Source organism: Chaetodon trifascialis, chromosome 9, assembly GCF_039877785.1.
Source record: "Chaetodon trifascialis isolate fChaTrf1 chromosome 9, fChaTrf1.hap1, whole genome shotgun sequence".
Classification (NCBI taxonomy): domain Eukaryota; kingdom Metazoa; phylum Chordata; class Actinopteri; order Chaetodontiformes; family Chaetodontidae; genus Chaetodon; species Chaetodon trifascialis.
In genome coordinates, this window is record NC_092064.1 from 4952989 (window position 1) to 4974905 (window position 21917).

A 21917-nucleotide genomic window follows, 5' to 3' on the forward strand; every position below is an offset into this window, starting at 1 on the left:
CCAGAGGTTCAAAGGCAGCTGACCACCAAAGAGCACAGTCTGTGCCAGGAAAGTTGATGAGCTGAAATCAGAGTTGAAAGCCCAGCAATCACTTTTCACAAAACCTGCTGATCAGATGAAGGCTGCTGCTGCTGAAGCATCCTTTTGGCCTTTCCTTCATCCTTTCACCTTTAGGCTAAACACAAGAAGCCATAAGTGCTCAGTTTAAACAAAGGGAGCCGAGGGAAACACTAACCTCGCTCTGTCCCAGATTCAAAATTCCGTCTAACAGCACCCCTAAAGCTCTCTAAATAACACATATCTTGTTTAATCTGTACACATGCAAGTAGGCATACCACATAACTTCTCCTAAAACGAATTAAACAATGAAACACAGTGTGTTATTATGGCCTAGAGGAACTAGCAGGCCTATATTTGAACGTGGGAGAGTACGTCATTCCTGTCTGCTTCCTGTGTTTGTGCTAAGCTAAGCATCATCTCCAACTCTGTACTCAGCACACAGATATGAGAAAGGTATCTTATGTTTATTCCCCAAACTGGCTGGGACTGGGTGTTCATTAAGTTTCGTTTTTGCCCCACTTAATTATGTTTATGTTGTTACTATACAGTAAAGACTGTATAGTTTATCGTCAATTGTGCAGTATCTTCAGCTCTCAGTTGCAGGGATTATAAATAAATGAATTAAACACCACTGCATATTCTAAAGGTATGACTGGTGAATTAAATGTAGACAAACGTCAAAACCATTATTTGATCATAATGAAACAACTTATCATCCGAGTCTTAGCTGCTGACAAAGTCTCGTGACAGCTATAGTTGTTCAATACCGGCAAAATCTTAATCTTTATAAAGTTAGATAAAGTCATAATTCTAGGTTCACCCCCTTTCTTTTTCTGACGTCATTCATTGCTTCCAAATCATTCGGGGTGGGTCGGAGGTACGAGAAGGCTTGAACATACGTCATCATACAGGAAGTAAACAAAGCTGACAACAGTTACCAAGTGGCTCACGAGACCTCGGTGAATGTCGTAACAGCTTGTGCAGGTTAATGTTGTCTTTTATTTTAATAGGAAGCTAGGAAAGAATTTATCTACGATCAGACGCCACTTGACATGTTTCACTGTGCCAGCGGTGTGTCCTGTAAATTTGTAACTGGCTAAGGATACTGCAATCTTTGGGTCCTAGCCCGATGCTACATATCTCTAGCGAAATATTTTGCATTTGAAAGAAGATATGCTTATTGGCAAAGAGTGACACCTCACAGGACATTTTTGAAGACATCAAACAAATAGCCAGGACATTCTCGTGACTTCGGCATTATTGTAGCACATGAAAAAGCAATAATGTAGTTAATATTTGGTCTTGTATCTCCCTGTCTTTCCTTTCTTGTCTTCTTGCACTACAAATTAACCAGGTCTGGTCGAGACGGCGGACTTGCAAAGACCTCAATTTAATCACAAAGTAGATAAAATGTTGAAACATATTGCTCCAGGTCGAATAACTTCCAATGCGAATGTTTTGCTGTTGCGTGTAAAGGGGTCGGTAAGCTGTTAAAACCATGTTAATAGCGCATATAGGTGTCATGCAACAGATGAAGTACACCGTTAAATTGTAAAATTTATGAGCGGGGTTTGGTGCCGTGTTTTCTCTCCAGAGCAGAAAACGGTACGTATCAGCGTTAGGCAAACGCATCACTTCGCTAAGTTAGCTGGTGGACGCTACTTGATAAATACAAACAAACATATAGTAATAGCGTGACTGAACACTGGCTGGGTGGAGAACAAGCTAGCAAATACTACCGAGACATGGTGCAAACCGACGTTAGCAGCTAGCATAAATATGTTTGGCCTCGTAATAAAATCCAACTAAATGGTTTGCTTATCATTAATAAGGTCAGCCGAAGTTACGGTTAAATTAATCAGTGTTTAGTAACGCTATCGTTATTTAACCAGGTTTTAAGACTTTATTAGTCAAGATGATATTGTATTTTTGTTATTTTATGTACATGTATTCGTAACCACATCTGTCTGTAATTAAACTGCACGTATAAGTAGTGGTCGGTTTGTGGGGCCTTATTCAGAATACTGTTTAACTTAGCTGTCGCGTGTAGAGTGTTCTCTTCTCTGCCCTTGATGGGTAACGACACCACCAGGACACATACACAGACTGTCAGTAAAAGGGTCATAATTCATGTTGCCCCTGCCCCACTTTCTAGGTTAATCTGACCGTGCATTCATCCTCCTTTATTCATATTATTCACATACTGACATGCATGCAGCTTCTCAGTCTGTTTTGAATGCTGTGCCTAATCTGTTTGCTCTGCTGGTTTTGCTTTTCAAGGTGTGATGTTGCGCTTGCATGCATGATCTCCACATCTCATCCCGAGGGTGTCAAGCGACACACTAACCTCCACAGTGCCATGGCTGAGGTGTTAGGACAGAGGAGCTTGCTGGGCTTTGGTGTGGTGTTGGCATGGCTGGTTCTGTTCCACCTGCTGGTCAACATCTGGCTGCTGTGCGTTTTCACCAGCCTGCTGGTGGTGCTCGGTGGCTGGCTCGGCTCGCAGGCCGTCCTGGAGTCCAACAGTGTGGTTCACCTGGAGAGGTTTATCACCCTTGAGCAGGTAAATGTACAGGTGACGGTGGTTTACAGTTCCAGTCAAAGATAATGTCAGCCTTGCTTGTTTTTGGGAATCGGTGGAAACTTCATTTATGCTTATTTTGTCATCGCTAAATTTCAGGTTCCACCATCTGTGGAGGATGAGCGTTGCTTGGACCAGGAGATCCACAACACAGTGAGGAAAATCATCAGGGATTTTGTCACCTCGTGGTACTCCACTGTGTCCTCTGAGAGTGCTTTTGAAACAGAGGTTCAAGAAGCCATGATCTCCATGGCCATGGAGCTGAAAATACGTGCAAGACAGGTTGACAGGAAGGTACTTCAGCACATCAGCATTGGGGGCTTTTGTGGAGTGTTGCCTTGTGCGTCCCTACACTTTGTGTAAGAGAGTTATAGGTGGCTCTCTGCAGTGACCTGATTTCTACACTGCCATGTAAATGAAAACAACTGTTCTCTTGATTTAAATAAGTGTTTAACACAACAGATTTTCTGACTGGACACTGTTTCCTGATAGCCTGCTTATTATTTACTGTTGTTACTTTACTTGTGCAGAACAGGACACTTCTTCATAGTTTATGTAGATCCATTGAAAAGTGTGGAACTTTCCATAAAACATCCAGTTGTTTCTTTAACATGCATTGTTATGCATTACAGTACGTAATGACTTTAGAAAAGAAATCTGTTACTGATAAAACATGTAGCAGTCAAGTCAACAAATAGGATACACTGTTGTTTGGTTAATAATGCCAAGGAAGAGTCGTCATTCAGTGTTCGTGTATCTACACACACACACACACACACACACACACACACACACACACACACACACACACACACACACACACACACACACACACACACAGATATATATATATCAAAAGGAAATTCACGATTTGATTTTGAAAACCTCAAATGTCTGTAATGGGACACTTTCACTGCAGGAGCTGACCCAGAGGATCCTGGATCTGTTTGGCTGCCACCTGCAGGACTACATCAGAGCCAAGGAGCTGGTGAGCGAGCAGCAAAGGCCCCTGACAGCGAAGTGGAGCAGTGAGAGTGAGCAGTTGTGGAAGGCATATTCCAGGGTTACCACACCTCACCTTGCCATGACCAGTGAGACGGTGGAAGTAAACTACGTCAGAGCAGTTGTAGATTTATTGCTTCATGTTTTGGTGCCGTCACCGCACTTGGAGACCCACACCGGGCGTTTCGTTGTCTGTGAGCTCATCACCTGCAACGTTCTGCTCCCTCTCATTGGCAAGTTGTCCGACCCTGACTGGTTAAACAGTCTCATAATTGAAATATTCAGCAAGTCTACCAATCAACAGGAGCCAATTACAACAGAGCCATTGACCTCCTCACCACCACTATCACCATCACCTGCTCAATCAGAGGTTGCTCCACTACAAGAGACAGTGCATGTACCTCAAAAGAATAATGAAGTTCCCACACTAAGAGCTGAAACTGAAACAGTTAACGACACAGAGACGACCACGCCTGAGGTAGCTGCGTATGATGTGATTGATTCTGAGGAGTTGGACTGTGCACAGAACAACACAGAAGAAGAAGAACCTACTCGACCCTTTTTAAGGCATTACATTAGAGGAAGCAAGTCAAACCCATTTTACCAGGAAAATGACACCGACCTGGATTCTCCTTTGACTGACTATAAACAAAGTTCCATTGATTCCCTGGTCATGATCAGCCAAGAGGAGGGCCTGTATGACAGACAGAAAGAGTGTGCCCCATCTGTTGAGACCAATAATGGTGTGGACCTGCAGGACATTTATCCCAGTCCAGTAGAGCATCCTAATGACTGTGGCCCCTCATCAGTTAGGACAGCAGAGGGGACTCCTGCTCTCAGCAGCCTCCAGGACCTGGAGAGGGAGAGCAGTTCCCCCTCAGTAAACCCAGCCAGAGAGCTCCTTCTGGGTGTAGAGCAGAGTGGGCTGGGGAATGCCAGTGAGGTGACTGAATTCAGTCCATTGCAGGGCTCTTCCCCTATGCCGTCATTCAGTTTTGAGCCCCTGAGTAGCCCGGATGGACCAGTCATCATCCAGAACCTCCGCATCACTGGCACCATCACAGCTAAGGAGCACCGTGGCACTGGCTCACACCCATATACTCTGTACACTATCAAAGTAAGCACAAGTATACATTACACGTTTCTCTTTCACCTGTTCATTTTTATTAACATAAAATTTGAAGAAAATCTAAAATGTAAACAAAAACCTCCATCTTAATTGACACAAAATGACCATAAATGACAGAGAAAAGTCCTCACATTAGAGAAGCTGAAACCAGTGAAGCATTTTTGCTTGAAAAATAACTGAAAGGTTATCAAGACAACAATATCTGAATTGATATGTTATGTTGACATGCAGTATTTAAAACACAAAACTCTCCAATCATTATTATCGTCTTTGTTTTCAGTGGGGAGTTTGTGTTTTCAAGTTTTCAAGATTAAAACAGCCCTTATACTGTGTTGTCTTGGTTTTCAGTATGAGACGGCAATAGGCTGTGAGAACCCAGGAAACCTCCAGCCAGGCTCTGAAGAGGCTGAAGTTATGCTGTCAGGTGGTGAGAATCCATCACCCATTCAGCCAGTTGCCTATCACATGGTCAACAGACGATACAGTGAGTTCCTCAACCTGCAAACGCGACTGGAAGAAAAAGCAGAACTGCGGAAACTCATCAAAGGTAGGAAGTATGGACTCCGCATCATTTTAAACCCTGTGTTTCTGTTTGGAGCTCCCAGTGTGCACAGTGGCCTAGTTAGCTTTTGTCTGGTGTGGAAAAGTTCATGCGTAGCGTACAATTTGCAGCTGAATACTTGGCCATTGCTTGAAAGATCCAGTTTGATTGATTTTTGGTACTTGAGCCAACACCCGGGATTTTATAATAATGTGACTGTGTTTCAGGTGTGAAAGGTCCAAAGAAAATATTTCCAGACATGCCGTTTGGAAACATGGACAGTGACAAGATAGAGGCAAGGAAAGGACTTCTGGAGACCTTTCTAAAGGTCAGTGGATTCAGATTTTATTCCATTTATTAAGTATTTGTAGGCCCAATGTAACATTTTGCATTGTTGATGATCTCTAAGGTTGTAGGTCAGCATTCTCTCCTCTTTTTCAGCAACTCTGTATCATCTCTGAAATAGCCAACAGTGAAGAGATGCAGGAGTTTCTCGCTCTCAATACAGACGCCAGGATTGCCTTTGTCAAGAAACCTTTCATTGTGTCACGCATAGACAAGGTTTGATCCCGAATTTTTCATTATAGCACAACTGAATAATACTTGACTTTATGTTAAGCACATATACGGGGTATATGTTGAATGCAGGGTAATTACAATAATCTGACTGTGATGCATTATCATAAACACAAAATATAACATAATAACAGTTTTTGATAGTTGTACAGTTATGTGTGTAAAATAATTATTCCTAAGCCTGTATTGGGTTCACAGGGAGTTTGCATTGCAGCACGTGTGTTTGTTCTGTGTTTAGATTGTGGTGAATGCCATCGTAGACACCCTGAAGACAGCGTTTCCTCGTTCAGAACCTCAGAGCCCAACAGAGGATAATGAAGTAGAGGTGGATGGAGGGAAAATAATCACTGACAAAAAGAGCAAGTATGTCTTCAGACATCTGAACCAGCCTTTATTCACATATGTTAAAACACATACCCATTCAGAGGGAGGTGTTACACACGAGACCAGCCTTTTGGCAGAGTTGCTAAAAAGCAGGGTTGCCCCTGTTTGACCTCTACAGCAGAACTTGCTCAACTATGAGGACCAGTTTTAAACACTGGAAGTGATGACCCAATTTCACCTGGCAGGTGAAAATAGGCAGCATTGTATTATTATATATGTATGGCCTGTTTTATCACAGTACATGTAATAATTGTAACAGTGTGAAATCAGACTTGTGCAGTCTTAATGCAGATTTAATTACTGGTCAGTGATGAATGATAGAGAGGATTTTTGTGCATATATATTTGCGTCTGCACATTCATTTGTTTGAATGATTCCAGGTCTCGTCTGAAGTTCCCCAGTAAAAACCTCCTCTTCATGAATGGCTCAGACATTAGACTGCCGGTTTTGTTCAGTTTGGAGCAAACAAACACAGTAAGTAACTTGAAATCTGCACTTTGGCAAGCACTGCAGATATTTGCTACTCCAGTAGTACAGTGACTGTTTTAGGAGCCGTGCAGGTGTTTCCTGCTAATGCAACCTTCTCTTCTCTGTTCTTGTAGGTGTTTAATGGGATGTCTTTGGGAGACTTGCAAGCCTTTATCATGGAACAAGAAAAACTGTCTGTCAGAGCTGAGCCAGAGAGGGAGGAGAGTCCAGTAGTGAGAGAATTCAGAGACAGACTGGTTGACAAGCACAGTCAGGAAGCTGGTAAGGATGGGGTGAGGGGATACATTGTGAGATATGATATTCACTCTACTTGATCTCAATTGCACTCAAGTTGCCTGGTTGGTACACATCTCAAAGCTGCTGTATCTAAGTTTAAAGACATCAGAGGGCTGACTTCAAAGCACACAGTCATAGTTTACTATGACTGTGTGCTTTGAAGTCAGCCTATTTTATTCCTCAATAATGCAACGGGAGAGTGAGCCGCTAGCAGCCAATGGGCAGCAGACTCCTGTGGTGTGTTTGGCTAATGGAGCTAACAGTAAATGGAGGTAATAGCTTACGGCTAGTGGAGCTAACAGAGCTAATGGCTAACGCAGCCAAACACACTACAGGACTGAGGGCTTCTGTTCAGAGGAACATGAAAAATTAAACTGTTCTTTTTTTTAACAATAAATAAATGTACTGAAGTAACTTCATCTTATTACAGTTTGGAAGTAAAAGCACCTTTCTAATAATTTTAGCTGACAACTATCGATGACAATAACAAAGAGAGACAACATTTTGGGCAGGTTTTTATACACTTTGGGAAGGTTAGAATTGTTTTTTGGGATGATTCCAGGAAGCTGATGGTAATAGTGAGTCTGGAGCCAGATCCCGTGCAGTACAGTTACTGCTCATAGTCTGCTGGCGCCTGTGGATGAGGGCTAGTTCTAATATCTGTGAAATCTTGAGGGAAGAACTTTTCCTGATGGCTTCTGTCGAGACTCCTGGAGGAATCCTCATACCAGTGTTGGCACTAACACATAAGCTTATATCAAAAACAAGATGTATAATCTTAAATGGATTTAATCAAATATTTTAATTGCACAAAAATCCAATAGTGAGCTTGAATCTTCGCCTCCTTGCCTCTCATCATTATCTCTGCAACCATCATGTCTGCATGTCTGACTCACCCTGGCTTGTCTACTTTCATTTTCCTTTGTGTCAGACCAACTCACTGACTCACTGACTGTTGTCTTCCTGCTTTCCTGTCTGCTTCACTCGACCACTTTCCGTTCAGTATCTCATCATGATTACAGTGGGACTATCTGATCGAAACCAGCTTGTTCCATATACCAGTCACTCATCAGATTCATCAGACTGGGTTCATATCTTGGCAAGTCCTTGACATCCTGCTTGCCGTGCTGAAGAGACAGAAATGCATTGTCAGTCTTTTCATTTTCCCTCTCCAAGCCTAAAAGCTTCCATTAGTGGCACATTTACTGATGGGTTAAAACTGTGTTAGCAGAAATGTCAATGGGTCAGCATGCATCTGAATTCAGTTTGGACACTGCCTGTGTTTGGTCAACTCCAGCCAACTCTGTTAGCAGTGGAAACTTAATTTAGTGGAATTTTGTAGTTTAACAGTGAAAATGCTGAAACAAGACATTACTGAATGTAGACTATGATGGTAGTGTGACATGAATGTGTTGCATGTGGATGAAATGTGCATTCAGCACACTTGCTTTATATGCACTTCCCTGTATGAAAGCACTATTGCACTCAGGCAGACATCCAGTAAAACAGAACTGCCTGCTCAACACAACCTTTGGTCTTTCCCATTACGTGGAAGGACTCAGAATGACATGTTACATGCTGCTGTGTTGTTGCTGACCATGCAGACTTCAGACTTCAGTGCTTCATGCAGCTCCTCCGGTTGATGTGCAGGAGTTCTTATTCTGTATTCCAGCACAGTACCAGCACCAGGTCACAGAGTGCTCGTGAGGGTTTGGGTTGTTCAGGACGTTCACATCACATCGCCCGAATGTCGCATGATTTCAAATAGTTGCTGTTTGATTCTTGCTTACAGGGAGCCTTGAAAGAACTCCTGTAATATTGTCAGTCATGATGGATAAAAATTGACAGTGCAGAACCAGATATGTCATCTTTTCTAATTCCACACATTTCGTCGTCATGGTCTAAACTGCATGTTACCCAATGCAACTGGACTGCTAACCTCAATCAGAGATGATGACCGGGCTACAGAAGTCTAGTGAGCCCTCTGCCCAACTCCTCTCTCCATCAAACTCCAGCTTCATTTCCAGACTTGTAGTCTCCAGCCTCAACTGACACTGATGCACTTGAGGCAGTTTATGAGACTTCACACAACTCCCTCTGGAACCACAAAAGGCTTTGTACAACTTTTTTCACATATGCAAATTGTACTCCCCAAAACCTGTTATCATGTGTTGATATGTGAAATTGGTGGTTCAATATGCTTGAAAAAAACCATATCATAGGACACGATGTCTGACTACAGCTGCAGGCAAAAGCGCACCTGTTCCACACTTGAAGGCAGGCCAACAACTTTGCTGTCATCACCTCGCTGTGGCTGCATCCCGCTGCGTCCTGTATCTCTCTCCAGGAACTTTGGGTAGTCTTGATGGGATCAATTTTTCCATATTCTATTATATTGTATTATAGCAATATTAAGTCAAATAATATAGACCCATTCTCAGTCAGTCAGAGTTATAGTCAGCGGTGCTCTGCAGATTCACAGATTTATTTAATTAAAATGAATCAAATATGCTAATATATTAACAGTGTTTCTCTCATCTTCTTCTAAATTCGATTATATTGAAGGTTTACAAGGTCAAACGAAACAAACAAAAGTGTAGGTGTTTACATGGGACATGGGAGCTGCTGTTGATTTTGGGAGAGAGGGAACACAACTCACCTGACAGCTGCTCTCTGTCGTGTTCTAGTGTGTATACCAGAGATGAGAGACACAACCCGCAATACTGCAGTGACAATGATCAATATCCATCTTCCATAAGCAGCTAAAACCTGTGGGTGCGTTCAGTGTGATTTCAGTTTTGTTGGTGCGCTCAGGTTCAGTCCTGTCAGACTGCACAGGGATAAGAATACATCAGTGTCAGCCCAGTTCTTAGAGCTCCTAAAATTAAATAAAAAATCACTATAACTGAAGAGTGATATTGATAAGTCTTGTGGCACACTTGGATGCCACAGTTGCACTTTGGTAACCGCTGTGTTAGCCTATATAACATGTACATGTTAATGTGCAAGCATTTTTTTTAAATTTCAAGAGCTAAGTTCATTTCAGTTTCTCTATTTTTTTCTTTTAAACACAGGTCATATACCTCGTCATGAAGGTACTCATGTCTAGTGTTACCCTGAACCTAAACTGTTAGCTGCCCTTAACTCTTGTTTCTGGAATGTTGGAATGTTTTTTGCCATCGACCACGTTGCATCATGTACCGTCCCTGCTCGTGTTTCTCCATCGCAGGGAATTATCATAGGAAAAATTGATGATCACTTTAACATCATATGGAAACTATCTCATTTGCTTGACACTGGAATGAGACATTCCCTGTTTATTGCATTTCTTCCTCGTTAGGCATCTGGTCATTGTCTTTTTGAAGGAATGTTTTTTTTCCAGTCAGGGTGAATGAAGGGTGAATGAAACGCCTAATTCTGACCAGACAATGAAATGTTCCACAACAGAAGTTAGCAGACTGACAGGTCACACAGCACTAATATGCTGCTTTCATAACAGATTTATACATTCCAGAATTTGTGTGCTTTAAATGTTTCAATGGTAGTTTCACGTTGGTTCAGTTTGAAAAACAAAACTAGATTCAAATTGCTCAAATTCACTTGCCCATTTTGGGATTCAAAATGTCCAGGCCAAAACTGATGTTGCTTAAATTTGACTAGATTCTTAAAAAACTGGAGATGAATAATTGAAACTGGGACTTGGGGCTAGTAAGGACAAGCAGTCAAGCCTGAATGGAATTGATCTCTGTACAGTCAGGTCAGGTTCTGCCAATCATATGAGCCAAGAAAGGGAAGTACAGATGAATGACTAGAAAACCCCCCAAATTTTTGGATGAAAATGTCAGCCTGAAAAAACAAACAGATAAAAAAAAAACACCTAGACATTACCTTCTGGAAATTTCAAACAGGGGAATTCAGCCCACTTGAATCCAGTTGAATGGTATTTGAATTTCAATAGAAAGTATTTAGTAGTGACTGCGTTTAACATCTGAACCTCTTTTTTTTGTATGGTGTGTGTGTGTGTGTGTGTGTGTGTGTGTGTGTGTGTGTGTGTGTGTGTGTGTGTGTGTGTGTGTGTTTTTCCTCCAGGCAACAATTCTGCACTGATGTAAGCTCAGTAGCCACTTTATTAGGTACACCTATGAAATCTAATGCAATCCAACACAGCAGCTCATCCATAAATTCTACCTTTACCAAGATAATGATGCTAAGTTTTGGTTCACACTGTCAGTATGTTCATTGTTGAAGTTGTAGTTTGCAGTGATGTTGAACTTGATAGTATTAATACTAAGAAGCATTTCCAGTGTTTTGTCAGCTTGTGGATAGCCGGATTTGCAACATCATGTTTGCAACAAATGTTTTGGCAACCTCATTTACAAATATCAAACACATTTCATTATAATACAGTCCAGTGTAACACCAACACTAACTAAACCTGATACGCGCGTTGTTAAATTAACCTCTGGCAGAAGGTTTTACCAAAAACCGACCATTATAAGCTTTGTAAAGGTAAAATATGTAGCAGAGCTGTTGTACTGGATTACATCAGATTGTACAGATAGTGTACCCAATAAAGGGGTCAGGGACTGTATATGTGTTGTGTGGAGCCACACTTAAAGCTGCACTTTGTGAGTGTGTTTTTCTCGAGTATGATGGAAACAAGCTTCCTCATTCTACCCTGGTCCACCCAACAGCAAAACAGTGGTCACAGTGCAGGGCCTCGTTCTTCCATGATAATCTGAACACCCGTTAATATAAATACTGTATCAGATTAAGGCAGTACTTTGATTACATGGTTTGTGGTTTGCAGCTTATTTCCCTGAGAGCTACAGTTGTAGTGGGGGGTTACCCAATGTATGTTTATGCATTGCTCTAATTTTGTTCCTCATGCTCTTTTTAAAGATGTTCTTCTCAAAATCAGTCTTCCCGTATTACCTCTTTGTGGACTTGTAAAAGGTTGACTGCTGTAAAAAGTCTGTGGTTTTGTTAGAGAGCACAGCAGCTGTAGTCATCTTGAATTCATGTCAGTCATTGTCTGTTCCAATACCAGTTTCCATAGTGGAAAAAAGAAACTGTAAAATGTCTGTAACAGATAAAGCTGTCTTCATATGGACTAACATGTCCTGCAGATAGCATTGAAACGTACAGTAGTAGTACAACATTTAGTGTGCAAGAATGAAAAATAACTCTCAGCAGAACCAGCAGCATGCAGGTCTAACCACATGAGGGCAGTGTGAATAAATGTATGAGGTAGAGTGCTGATGTGATTCCTGGACCTGTGTGTTCATCAGAGGCACAAAAGACATTTATCTGAAATAGATTATGATGTTTTGGTTTAATTCTAAACCAGTCTGATTAAGCAGATCTTTGCCGGTAACACTGTAATTATCTTCCAGTACGTCATTCTGAGTTGTTTTTGTGCATGTTGTGGGCACAGCACCTGAGACGGCGCTGGCTGAGGTGGCTCTGAACATCCTGTGTCTGCTGATGAAGAAGCAGTGGAGTTGGCTGTGCACTGAAAACATCCAAAAGGCCATCAGACTGCTGTTCGGGACCCTTATTAACAGGTGACATGCTACGTTCATTTCACAGTCCTGGGACGTCACAAAAGAGTTACTTTAAACTAAAAGTACTTTTCAGGAACACTTGTCTGACAGCAGTTAAACGGTTTTCAAGTTTTTTCTTTTTTCAGAAGTTTTCAATGGTGATACAGAGACATAAACCAAGCACATACTTTAAGGAAAATAGATTTAGATGAAGTTTTTGAATTGATCAAACAAAACCAGTTGACAAAACCAAGTTGAATTAGTATAGATGTCAGTGAATCTGTAAGTGTAAGCTTAGATCTAAAGGTTTAGCCATGATAACAATGTATTGCTCCAGTAATGGTGGTGTTGGTATGTGTGCCAGGCTGGTTAACTGTCTGTCAGCATGTCAACACTTTCATGCAGAGTATAATATAACTAGACAGATTCAAGTAATGCAACCAGCATATGACAGGTTCCACTTTTCCAAACACTTTATGACACAAAATACCTACAAAAGAAATAAACCACTAGCATGCTAACATGTTCACTTTTGACTATGAAGGTTTTATTGTGAGATCTTGTGAGATTTCTTTGAGGGTGGCATGAGATTCTGCATTCTTTTGGCATGGTAATGCTAATGTTGCCTGGAAGAACTATGATAGCAAAATTGTGAATATCGCCAGCAAAACAATATCTATTGAGCAAGACAGCCTTAATGACATCTGCAAAACCAGAAAAAGTTTTATCTTAACTCACAATAGTCCTTGTTCAGTCAGCGTCAGGCCTTCCCATCAGACCGACGTCCTTGGGCCCACAGTTGCAAAAATAACAGCAGGAATTCCTTCATCCCATCAACCATTGCACTCTTACAGGAGTTGCAGCACTGCTCATGTTGACATCAACATAAGTCTTAAACATTAAACTCTCAGTACTCACAGCAGGACTGTAGTTCTCCACACATCAACAGCAGGCTTGCATGTCCCATTAAAGTGCCTGCAACCTTTTTTGTTGTGTTTTGTTTCTATGTCCTTGTACACCTTATAAGCTCATTACATTTAACACATTAGCGTATTTATTTGTACTTACTGTTTATTTTAGTTAAATATTTATATGTAAATCTGCAGATCACCTGTTCACTTTTGTTCTGACTGATTTTGTGCAGTATGCTCAAATGAGTGAAACACTGAGATCTTATGAAGTCACTAATTATCAATCATGATAAGAAACAGGTGCTAAACAAGCAACAAGTATGACACCCTCCTGCATACTAACAGCAGTTTCTCATATGGAATTTTTATACTTAATAAGATCGGCAAGACTGTCCTTGTAGTACTGTGTGCAGTTTTTAAATGTGTGGACTATGTCTTTGTTTGCCTTTTTTTCTGTCTGTTAAATTTTGTATGCAAACCAAGTTAATCAATGAATCAGTTAACATGTCCTTAATCTAAGCATGCTGGTTTGCCAGTGTTAATGTTTTAGTATGTAGCTGATAGCACAGCTGAGCCTCCAGCTGAAGTGCAGCTTAAACTTGAAGATGACTTGTAGTTAAATCATTTCAAACTCAGGCAGTGGACATGCCTTCTCATAAAGTTAATGCTACAAAATCCGTAGGATGTTATAGATAGATTGCTAACCCCCAGTCCTTCTGCACATCAGTCCAATAAGTGTCCTTTTGCATAAGATGATACTGTTCCCACAACGGAGCAATACTCTAACCTTTAAAAGAATTTGCATTTCATCCATGCTGCACTTAGCTCCAAGGTATGTCTGGTCAGTGGTTGGTTGGCGGCAAACACACGGTATGTGAACTGTAAGTAGACTGTGAATGAGAGTCTAGCTGCTTTTGGCAGCTGGACAGCTTTTAGACTGTGCATACTCACAGCATACGAAGAGTCCCAGTGGTTTATGTCTTTGATTCCAAAATTAATGTTTTTGATCAGCACACCTTAAATGTTCTGTCATCAGGTCTATGGTTTACTTTTAGTGTATTAGGTCAGTATTAATTATCAAATCAGAAAAGGAGTCTGACTCTGGGGAGTGCGATCATGCTCATAAAGCTTCACTTACAGTTGGAACATCCTGTGGTCCATTTCTGCCTCTTACACAACACTCCTGGTTGTGATGTCAGCAGGCTAAATAAGATAGCTCAGATGTTTGCCTCACCAACCACATCCTCCAGTGTTGTTGCTTTGAGCTCCACACAATGTCAGTATGCTCAAAGCCAAGTGGTTCATACATCATGTGTTATGACCACATCTCAGGGCAAAAATGGTTGTATCTGTTACAAATGGCCACACTCAAAGGAAAGCCTGTTATCATATGATGTGATGTTTCTTTTTACATGGCGGTAATGGCACACATTGTAGAACAGTTGATGGTATTCATAGTGTTGCACTTGGATGTTCACATACACAGAAGTAATTGTGTTAAAAATGAAAAACATGAAAGCTTCAAAGAGAATTTCAGACCTAGCTTACTTTCTCACCATCACACAGTTTCTGCACAAAGTGGACACGATTGTCAAATTCTTTGTTTCAGACAGCTGTGGAAATTGTCCAGCACAGCTTCTTTAGTTCCAATGTTGGAATCTCCAAAGGAAATTGTGATCTCTTTCTTTTGGTTCCTACCTAAAGCTCATGATTATAGGTGAGGGTTGGAATGATGTCATTACATCAGTCAGATACGAGGCCTGCACACTGTCGATGTATCGCTCTCCTGGTCTGTCTTACCCTCATTTGCAGTCAACCTGAGGTGGGCGATCCAAACAGTTCTGTGCGGTTGGCATCCAGGAACTACTAAATGCAAGTAAAGTCATATGATTTGGCTGCAGATCAGCCCCACTGACACAGCTGTGAACTTAGGACCTTTGTCAGTTGTATTTCTGAGAGTTGCTTTCACTCGTTCCCCATCGTCAGTCATTGGATATGAGCAGATGCTGATGACCTTTTAAAACAAACTGATCAGGATCATGCTGCTGATGCTGCCCCAGCAATGCAAATCATTTTAGATCCTTTTAACAACAGTTGCTTCTGGATGACTCTGTCTTCTTAAAGTGCTTTTACAAGGTTTTGTGCAACAAAGAAGTGATGGAAACTTCCTCACAGGAGGGGCCGGCTGAGTCTACAGACCGGGCCAGGTCAGAGCATGAACATGACACATGCTTCCTAGTGGAGATTCCACACAGAGAGATGTTTATGAGCTGCAGTGGGGACTCTGGCTTTCATTCTCTTTATTCTATTTGCATTCTTATTTTAACTCACTGTATTTTACTGTTATTATGAAGTGAGTTTTATTCTTAAATTTCTACAAGTGTTGACGATCAGCCTTTATGGGGTACATGTTTTACAAAGGTTGGGGCATCGTGTGCCACGCATGCTACCACGTAACACAAACATTAACAATGTTAGAACAACTGTTGTAAAGATATGCTTTTTATCTCATTAGAGAACCTTGCTCTCGTGTTTTGAATAGTATCAAGTCTTTTCACTATTACAGTACATTTGCTGTGGAATATACGTGTTTATGTGCATACATACATGCCTACGCTCTTTGGCCCTCAAGAGAATGCCTGACATCAACTCGCCAAACATTTGTCACAGATAGGTATAGCTCCCGCTGCCAGTAAACTGAACATGCAGATAATGTTCTCAAGTTCTAGTGTTTGTGTTGCTAGTGCTGTGACCTCACGTTCCCTGGGGTGTCAGTACCAGAATATCGTTTCTTCATATTGATACTGGGCCCTCTATTTTAAGAAGTTCCACCAGCCAAGTATGAAAGGCCTTGTGATTTTGTTTGGCCTCTTCTATATTTGGCTGCTGTCTGTCAGCATTGCAGTGACAGCTCTAAGTGTGGCAGGTATCTCCTCCCATCAACCAGTTTCTCTGTATAGAAGAGACAAGATGCTCTGGTTGTGAACTGCTGTTGATAGAAATGGCAGATTTGAATTCATCCAATACCATGGTGTATAACCAAATACTTGGAAAATCAATGACATTCCCATACCCTAATCTAAAATTGTGAACATGGTCAAAATTATACCTGCTAAGTATCAGCATGCTAGCATTGTCTTTGTGAATATTCACATGCTGGCATTAGTATTTTGCACAGAGCACCACTGTGCCTATGTTAAAGCTCTGATAAGTGAAATGACTGCTTGTGTTGCAAAGCCCACAGATTTCTTTCAGGTTCTTCAGATTTCTGCAGCTCTGTGCAGCTTTTAGCCAGTTGTAGCTCATTGTTTTCATTGAATAGCCAGTTGTTTGCTAACAAATTAGCCATAACAAAGGGTTTACCAGATGAGGGTTGTGTTGTTCAATGATTTGTTCAGTAGTTTTTTGCTCCAGAATGGTCACAAGTCATCTATTGTTACTTTAGAAGAAATGAATGAATGAATGAATGCATGAATTCATTTTGCTCTTAGTAGTGGTATAGGGAGTCCACAAACATATTTATAACAGCAGTTAAACCATCACTTTCAGTTCATATAAGTATGCAAAGTTGTATTAAGCTATAGGCAAACCTAGACACTATACTTCTAGACTCTAAAGACCCAGTGATCTGTTGAATGGCCAAAGAAGTTCACTGGAGTATTGCATTAACTCGAGTCTGCCTTGTAATCTATATTAAGCATATATTTTTCAGCATTTGTCAGTTGTTATCGATAAAAATCCACAAATGAGTCTAAAAATCCCATTTCAAACATTTTTTTAGGTGAGCTGACAGGTTATATCAAGTGCTGTGAAGGTTTTTATATAAGCTGACAGCTGTTTGGTGAGAGGCTAGAGAAGCTTCAGGCAGCAGAAACCTTATCCATGCCAGTCCACAGCCGTTGTCGATGCACGTCTGTCACAATTTCATTTGGAATTGCTAGTGGATAGAGAAAGTGTGTGTGTGTGTGTGTGTGTGTGTGTGTGTGTGTGTGTGTGTGTGTGTGTGTGTGTGTGTGTGTGTGTGTGTGTGTGTGTGTGTGTGTGTGTGTGTGTGTGTGTGTGTGTGTAAGTGTGTAAGGGGGGGGGGCAGGACCCAACAGGCCAATTCTGGGTCTGCGTGTGTGCGTGTGACAAGTCTGGCTGGAAAAGCCGGCTCTCTGCTCCTATAAATGGGGTCCAAGGCGATGCTCTGGTTTGGGAGATGTCTGATTTTTATGGACTGGAAAGTGGGACAGTTTAAGATGAATATAGTCTCTCTCTTAGACAGCAGTCTGGATGGAAAATCCAGCTGGAGCCAGATTCTTGTCAGTGTCTAGATGTACTGTAGATGTAGCAGAGTGCAGCCACTTTATGTCAACATCACACGCATTTGCAGGGATACTCCATGTTCTTTTTGGTTAAATGTGTCATAACACTTTCTTCATTTGCCAAATGAAAAGGCGAGTAAACTCCTGCAGGTTGTTATATTGAGGCAAACATCAACCAGTACAAATAAATATCAATTATACATTCAGTCTCAGTGCAGAGACTTAGTATGTCAGCCTTTAAAATATGTGAAGGCAAGTCCATAAATGCATGCACGAGTCTGTTGAGGTGTGTTTGACCTGCCACTGAATGATGCCCTTTGAGACCCCTATGCTGACTTACACTGGACAACATTAGTAGTGATTGTGTGGTGGAGCCAGTGGGTCAGTGGTGGTGATGATACAGTATAATGATTGTAATGAATCAGATTTCTCCCTGTTTTGGTTATTTTGCCATTGGATTGTGGTCAGTAACACTGTTATCCCACGAGTCCAGAGGACATGTCATGTCTGCTGAAGGACTGACATATTTGCAACTCCACCTACTGCACAGGTGCTCTTCGTCACTGCACCTGTTTTACCATGCTGATACTTTTTCTGGTTTGTCAGTGGTTGTTAGTCTGAATGGCCTCCTTGTTGGGCTGCAACATGTTCCACCTCACCGAACACCATGTGGCACCTTTGCTCCATCAGCCTTTTGCTGCACCTGTCACACAATGACATGATTCTTTATTTTTGCTCCCTAAAATGGCATATTAATACTTTTATAAACAATTCAAATGGTACCACAAGTCCTTGCTGACAGCTTGATGATGGAGGTGAGGATGAAGAGGAGTATGGAGGATTAAAAGCTTGTCAGCAGTTGTCATAAAGAGAGCTCTCACTCTGTCAATCTTCTTCTTTTGCCCTATCTCCCTCTCTGCTTCAGCTACACTGTTAATTAATACATAGGAATGTCTATCTGACGTACAGTGGCCTGCTTGGGTTTCACCCTTGGTGAACAACAAGTTGCTTGGCTTCAGGAAAAGTGGTTTCTGTCTCACTGCTGCACTATTTAGCCAATGACCACATTGTGGCATTTGGGAGAGAACTCTGAAGATGTGGTCAGAACTCCAACATCGAAAAAATACATTACACTGACTTTTCTAAGCAGTGTATTTTATTCATCATGACTCCACTTGCAAGCTATTTCATTATTTATTTTTCAATTTTTAGAGTTGACAGGTTGCCTTTGAGTGAAAAAAGGCTATGCACATAGTGTGACAGGTGATTTGCTTCAGAGCTTTGGAGCAAGCTGACATTTTTTGCTACAGGCTCATGCAGATGAAATTGTGAAGACAAAAGCACAGTTTGTGTGGAAGGTCATGACAGCACCAGATACCATAACTTTCAAACAACTACCTGGTTTTAAGGCACTGCAGACTCATATTCAGAGCCCTGACAAAAACAACTTTAACTCATCATCCACTCACTAGCTTTGTCCTGCATTTAGGACAAAGTCCTATCAGTTGTGATAGGACGTGATCACAACTGAGCCGTTTCCATGACAACCGAGCAAACTCCACCTGCTGACAAAGACTGTGAGAGCATATAATGCAGTAAAAGCGAGTCATCGGAACTTCGGTTGAGATTGTTTTTGTCAAAGTGCTATTTCCAATGTCAAGAATAAAGCTGAACACTCTGTTCAGTGGCTCTCAACACTTTAAGGACATGGCCAAAACTGTATGTCAAAAAGTGGCTCAAAAATATTTTCTGCTTCATAACACTTCATAACAATAATATGAATGGGAGTGAAAACTGATGGCTCACAATAAATTCACACATTCATTGTATTTTATTGCACTCCCTTAGCTTTTGACAAATGTCAATTGAATATAGCAATATTTGTTGAAGTTTGTAACTGAGAAATGGTTTCACAGTTAGACTCCACTGGCATGGAGCATCTACAGGTATGAGATACGACATGATCCCCCTGGAGTCCATATACTGGTGGTGGTGGAGTAAAGCCAGCACGTTGTTGATGGAAACACTCCGCTGGATCTTTCATAATATCCAGATTGTCATGGTGGTGATGGTAGAGGTAGTGGGCTTGTGCAAAAGAAGGTCTGAAAGACCAAATGATGAGATGGATAAGGGATTGCTTTGATGTTTAAAGAGCAGCGTCAGAGGACCAGTTGATTCAAGGAACACAAGCAGAGAGGTAATTATCCAGATGTAGTCAAGTAAAGATTTGTGAATGAAACAAACTTCAACAGCGTGGGAAAGTGGAAATGATGGGGGCTTTGAGACATTGAGCACTTGCCACCACTGCCTCCATTCAGTGTATACACAACAGCAGCCGCAAAGTGGCAAGCAGAGAGGAGGTAGCTGCCCTCGTGAATGTGCACGCATCTTTGTGGTTGCATGTAGAGTTTATGATGATTCAACTTGTCACCCCAGCTTACCGTGTGACCACGGCACAGAAACCACAGCGATGGAAAAAGCTTCAAAGTCTGATTATTTGGACAGTAAACAAATGATACTAGTTAGCAAAACTTGTTTGAACATGTCATATTGCCAAGCATTTTCTCAATTCAGCTACAACCCACTTTATTTAACTTCCTGCTGAGATTAAGGGTGGATAGCAGCAGGCAGGATTGGAAAACTACAATTATTGTCAAATTTTATGTTGTTTCATGTTTGCTCCATAAACCCTCCTAGCCTGTTGTCCTTACACAGGCCACACCACCAGTAGTACAATTTAGGCATAACTTTAACATAACTCAGCTCGCTCTATCCTGCCGGCATGTGTTCAGCTCATCCATATGTAGTGATGTTTACCCACATCAAACTGCTCATTGTCCTTGTAGTCTGCTGCAAGCTTGCCACTGAATGAATTAAGACATATGTATCAGCAGATATTTAGTTTGACATTTTAACAGTGTGAGAGAACAGTCATATGTGTCTTTATTTGAAGATGAGACTACTTTAATCCTCCAGTCTTCAGTAGCTGTTGTTCTTCACATTTATTCTTTTGGACATAGTGTTTCATTTGGCACCTCTGCCTGACTTTGCAAAGTGTCAGAGTTCATTTTTTATCATGTCTTAACATAACAGAAGAGGTCATGCCGTGTTACTTTGTGAAGACTTAATGACTCTCAGTGACAGTGATGTGGGGAATCCAGAGACTCAAGTCTTTATCTTCTAAATGATTGGGCCAAAAACTGAGATCCCTCTGCAACTGGGGAGGATTTTTGACGCCGCTGGTTGTTTTCACAGGGAGGAGGTGATATCAGAGTTCTGCTGTTTTTTCTGTTCTGGTTCTGATCCTTGACATTGGGGTCCTGGGGCCAGGCATGAGGTATAAACAGAAGATCGCGCTTGGAAGCTCCAGACTCCTTCTGTCAGCATGAATTCACTCTAAGGCTGTGAGTGTGCTGGTGGCCAGATGGGTGGGCCATACATGACAGATTTGGTATTGGTGGGAAGAAGAGGAGGGAGTGCTGGATGGAAAAGATGTTTGTTACATAATGGTGTGGGCTATCTTTCAGCCTCTGTAGAGTGGAGGAGGTGTGACATCCCTGGACAGGTTGTTCCAGAGATGGGACAAATTCAGACACACTCCTTATAGTGGGACCAGGCTGTCTGAGTGGTTTATATCTCACCCTGTGTTTCAGTTGGAAATTTGCCCCGTGTCATGTCACTGTCACGTTTGTTCTGGGCATTATTCACTTTTCACATCTACAGACATTTCTGAAATCTAAGTGTTGCATTTCAGTACAGGCTAATAGTAGTCTGCAGTTGCTTTCCAATTCCTACAGACCTATGTAATCGTCTCAAGGGAACATTACAGGTCAAATACTTAGGTCACTTCTCGTGAGGGTTATAAAGCACACTTATCCCCAGCCCCAGTGTGCCATCAGTTAAAGCTTGCCAGCCTCTGTGTCCATTTATCCTTATTTAGTGTTAGTGAGTTGTAGGGACATCAGAATCCTTCCTTGGCAGGACATGAAAGATAATAGGGCTCATTATTGCCCACACTCTTGATAAAGTTAGATGCAGGACAAGTGCCGTGTGCTAAAACAATGTCGAGACGTTTGCAAAATGAACATGATAAGTGACCTCTTGGCTTCTTCACA

General features: G+C 41.5%; 1 protein-coding gene across 1 annotated transcript in view; it reads left to right on the top strand.

Annotated features, from left to right (window-relative positions):
- Positions 1–962: 962 nt before the first annotated feature.
- snx19b (sorting nexin 19b) overlaps positions 963–21917 on the top strand; it is a 44003-nt gene continuing 23048 nt past the window's right edge. Inside the window, exons 1-11 of the mRNA XM_070970387.1 lie at positions 963–1044; positions 2341–2623; positions 2741–2935; positions 3561–4760; positions 5121–5319; positions 5541–5641; positions 5755–5874; positions 6128–6252; positions 6654–6747; positions 6876–7023; positions 12476–12605. Of these exons, the coding sequence (XP_070826488.1) occupies positions 2363–2623; positions 2741–2935; positions 3561–4760; positions 5121–5319; positions 5541–5641; positions 5755–5874; positions 6128–6252; positions 6654–6747; positions 6876–7023; positions 12476–12605 (2573 nt within the window). The 5' untranslated portion in view covers positions 963–1044; positions 2341–2362. The remainder of the gene's footprint in view (positions 1045–2340; positions 2624–2740; positions 2936–3560; positions 4761–5120; positions 5320–5540; positions 5642–5754; positions 5875–6127; positions 6253–6653; positions 6748–6875; positions 7024–12475; positions 12606–21917) is intronic.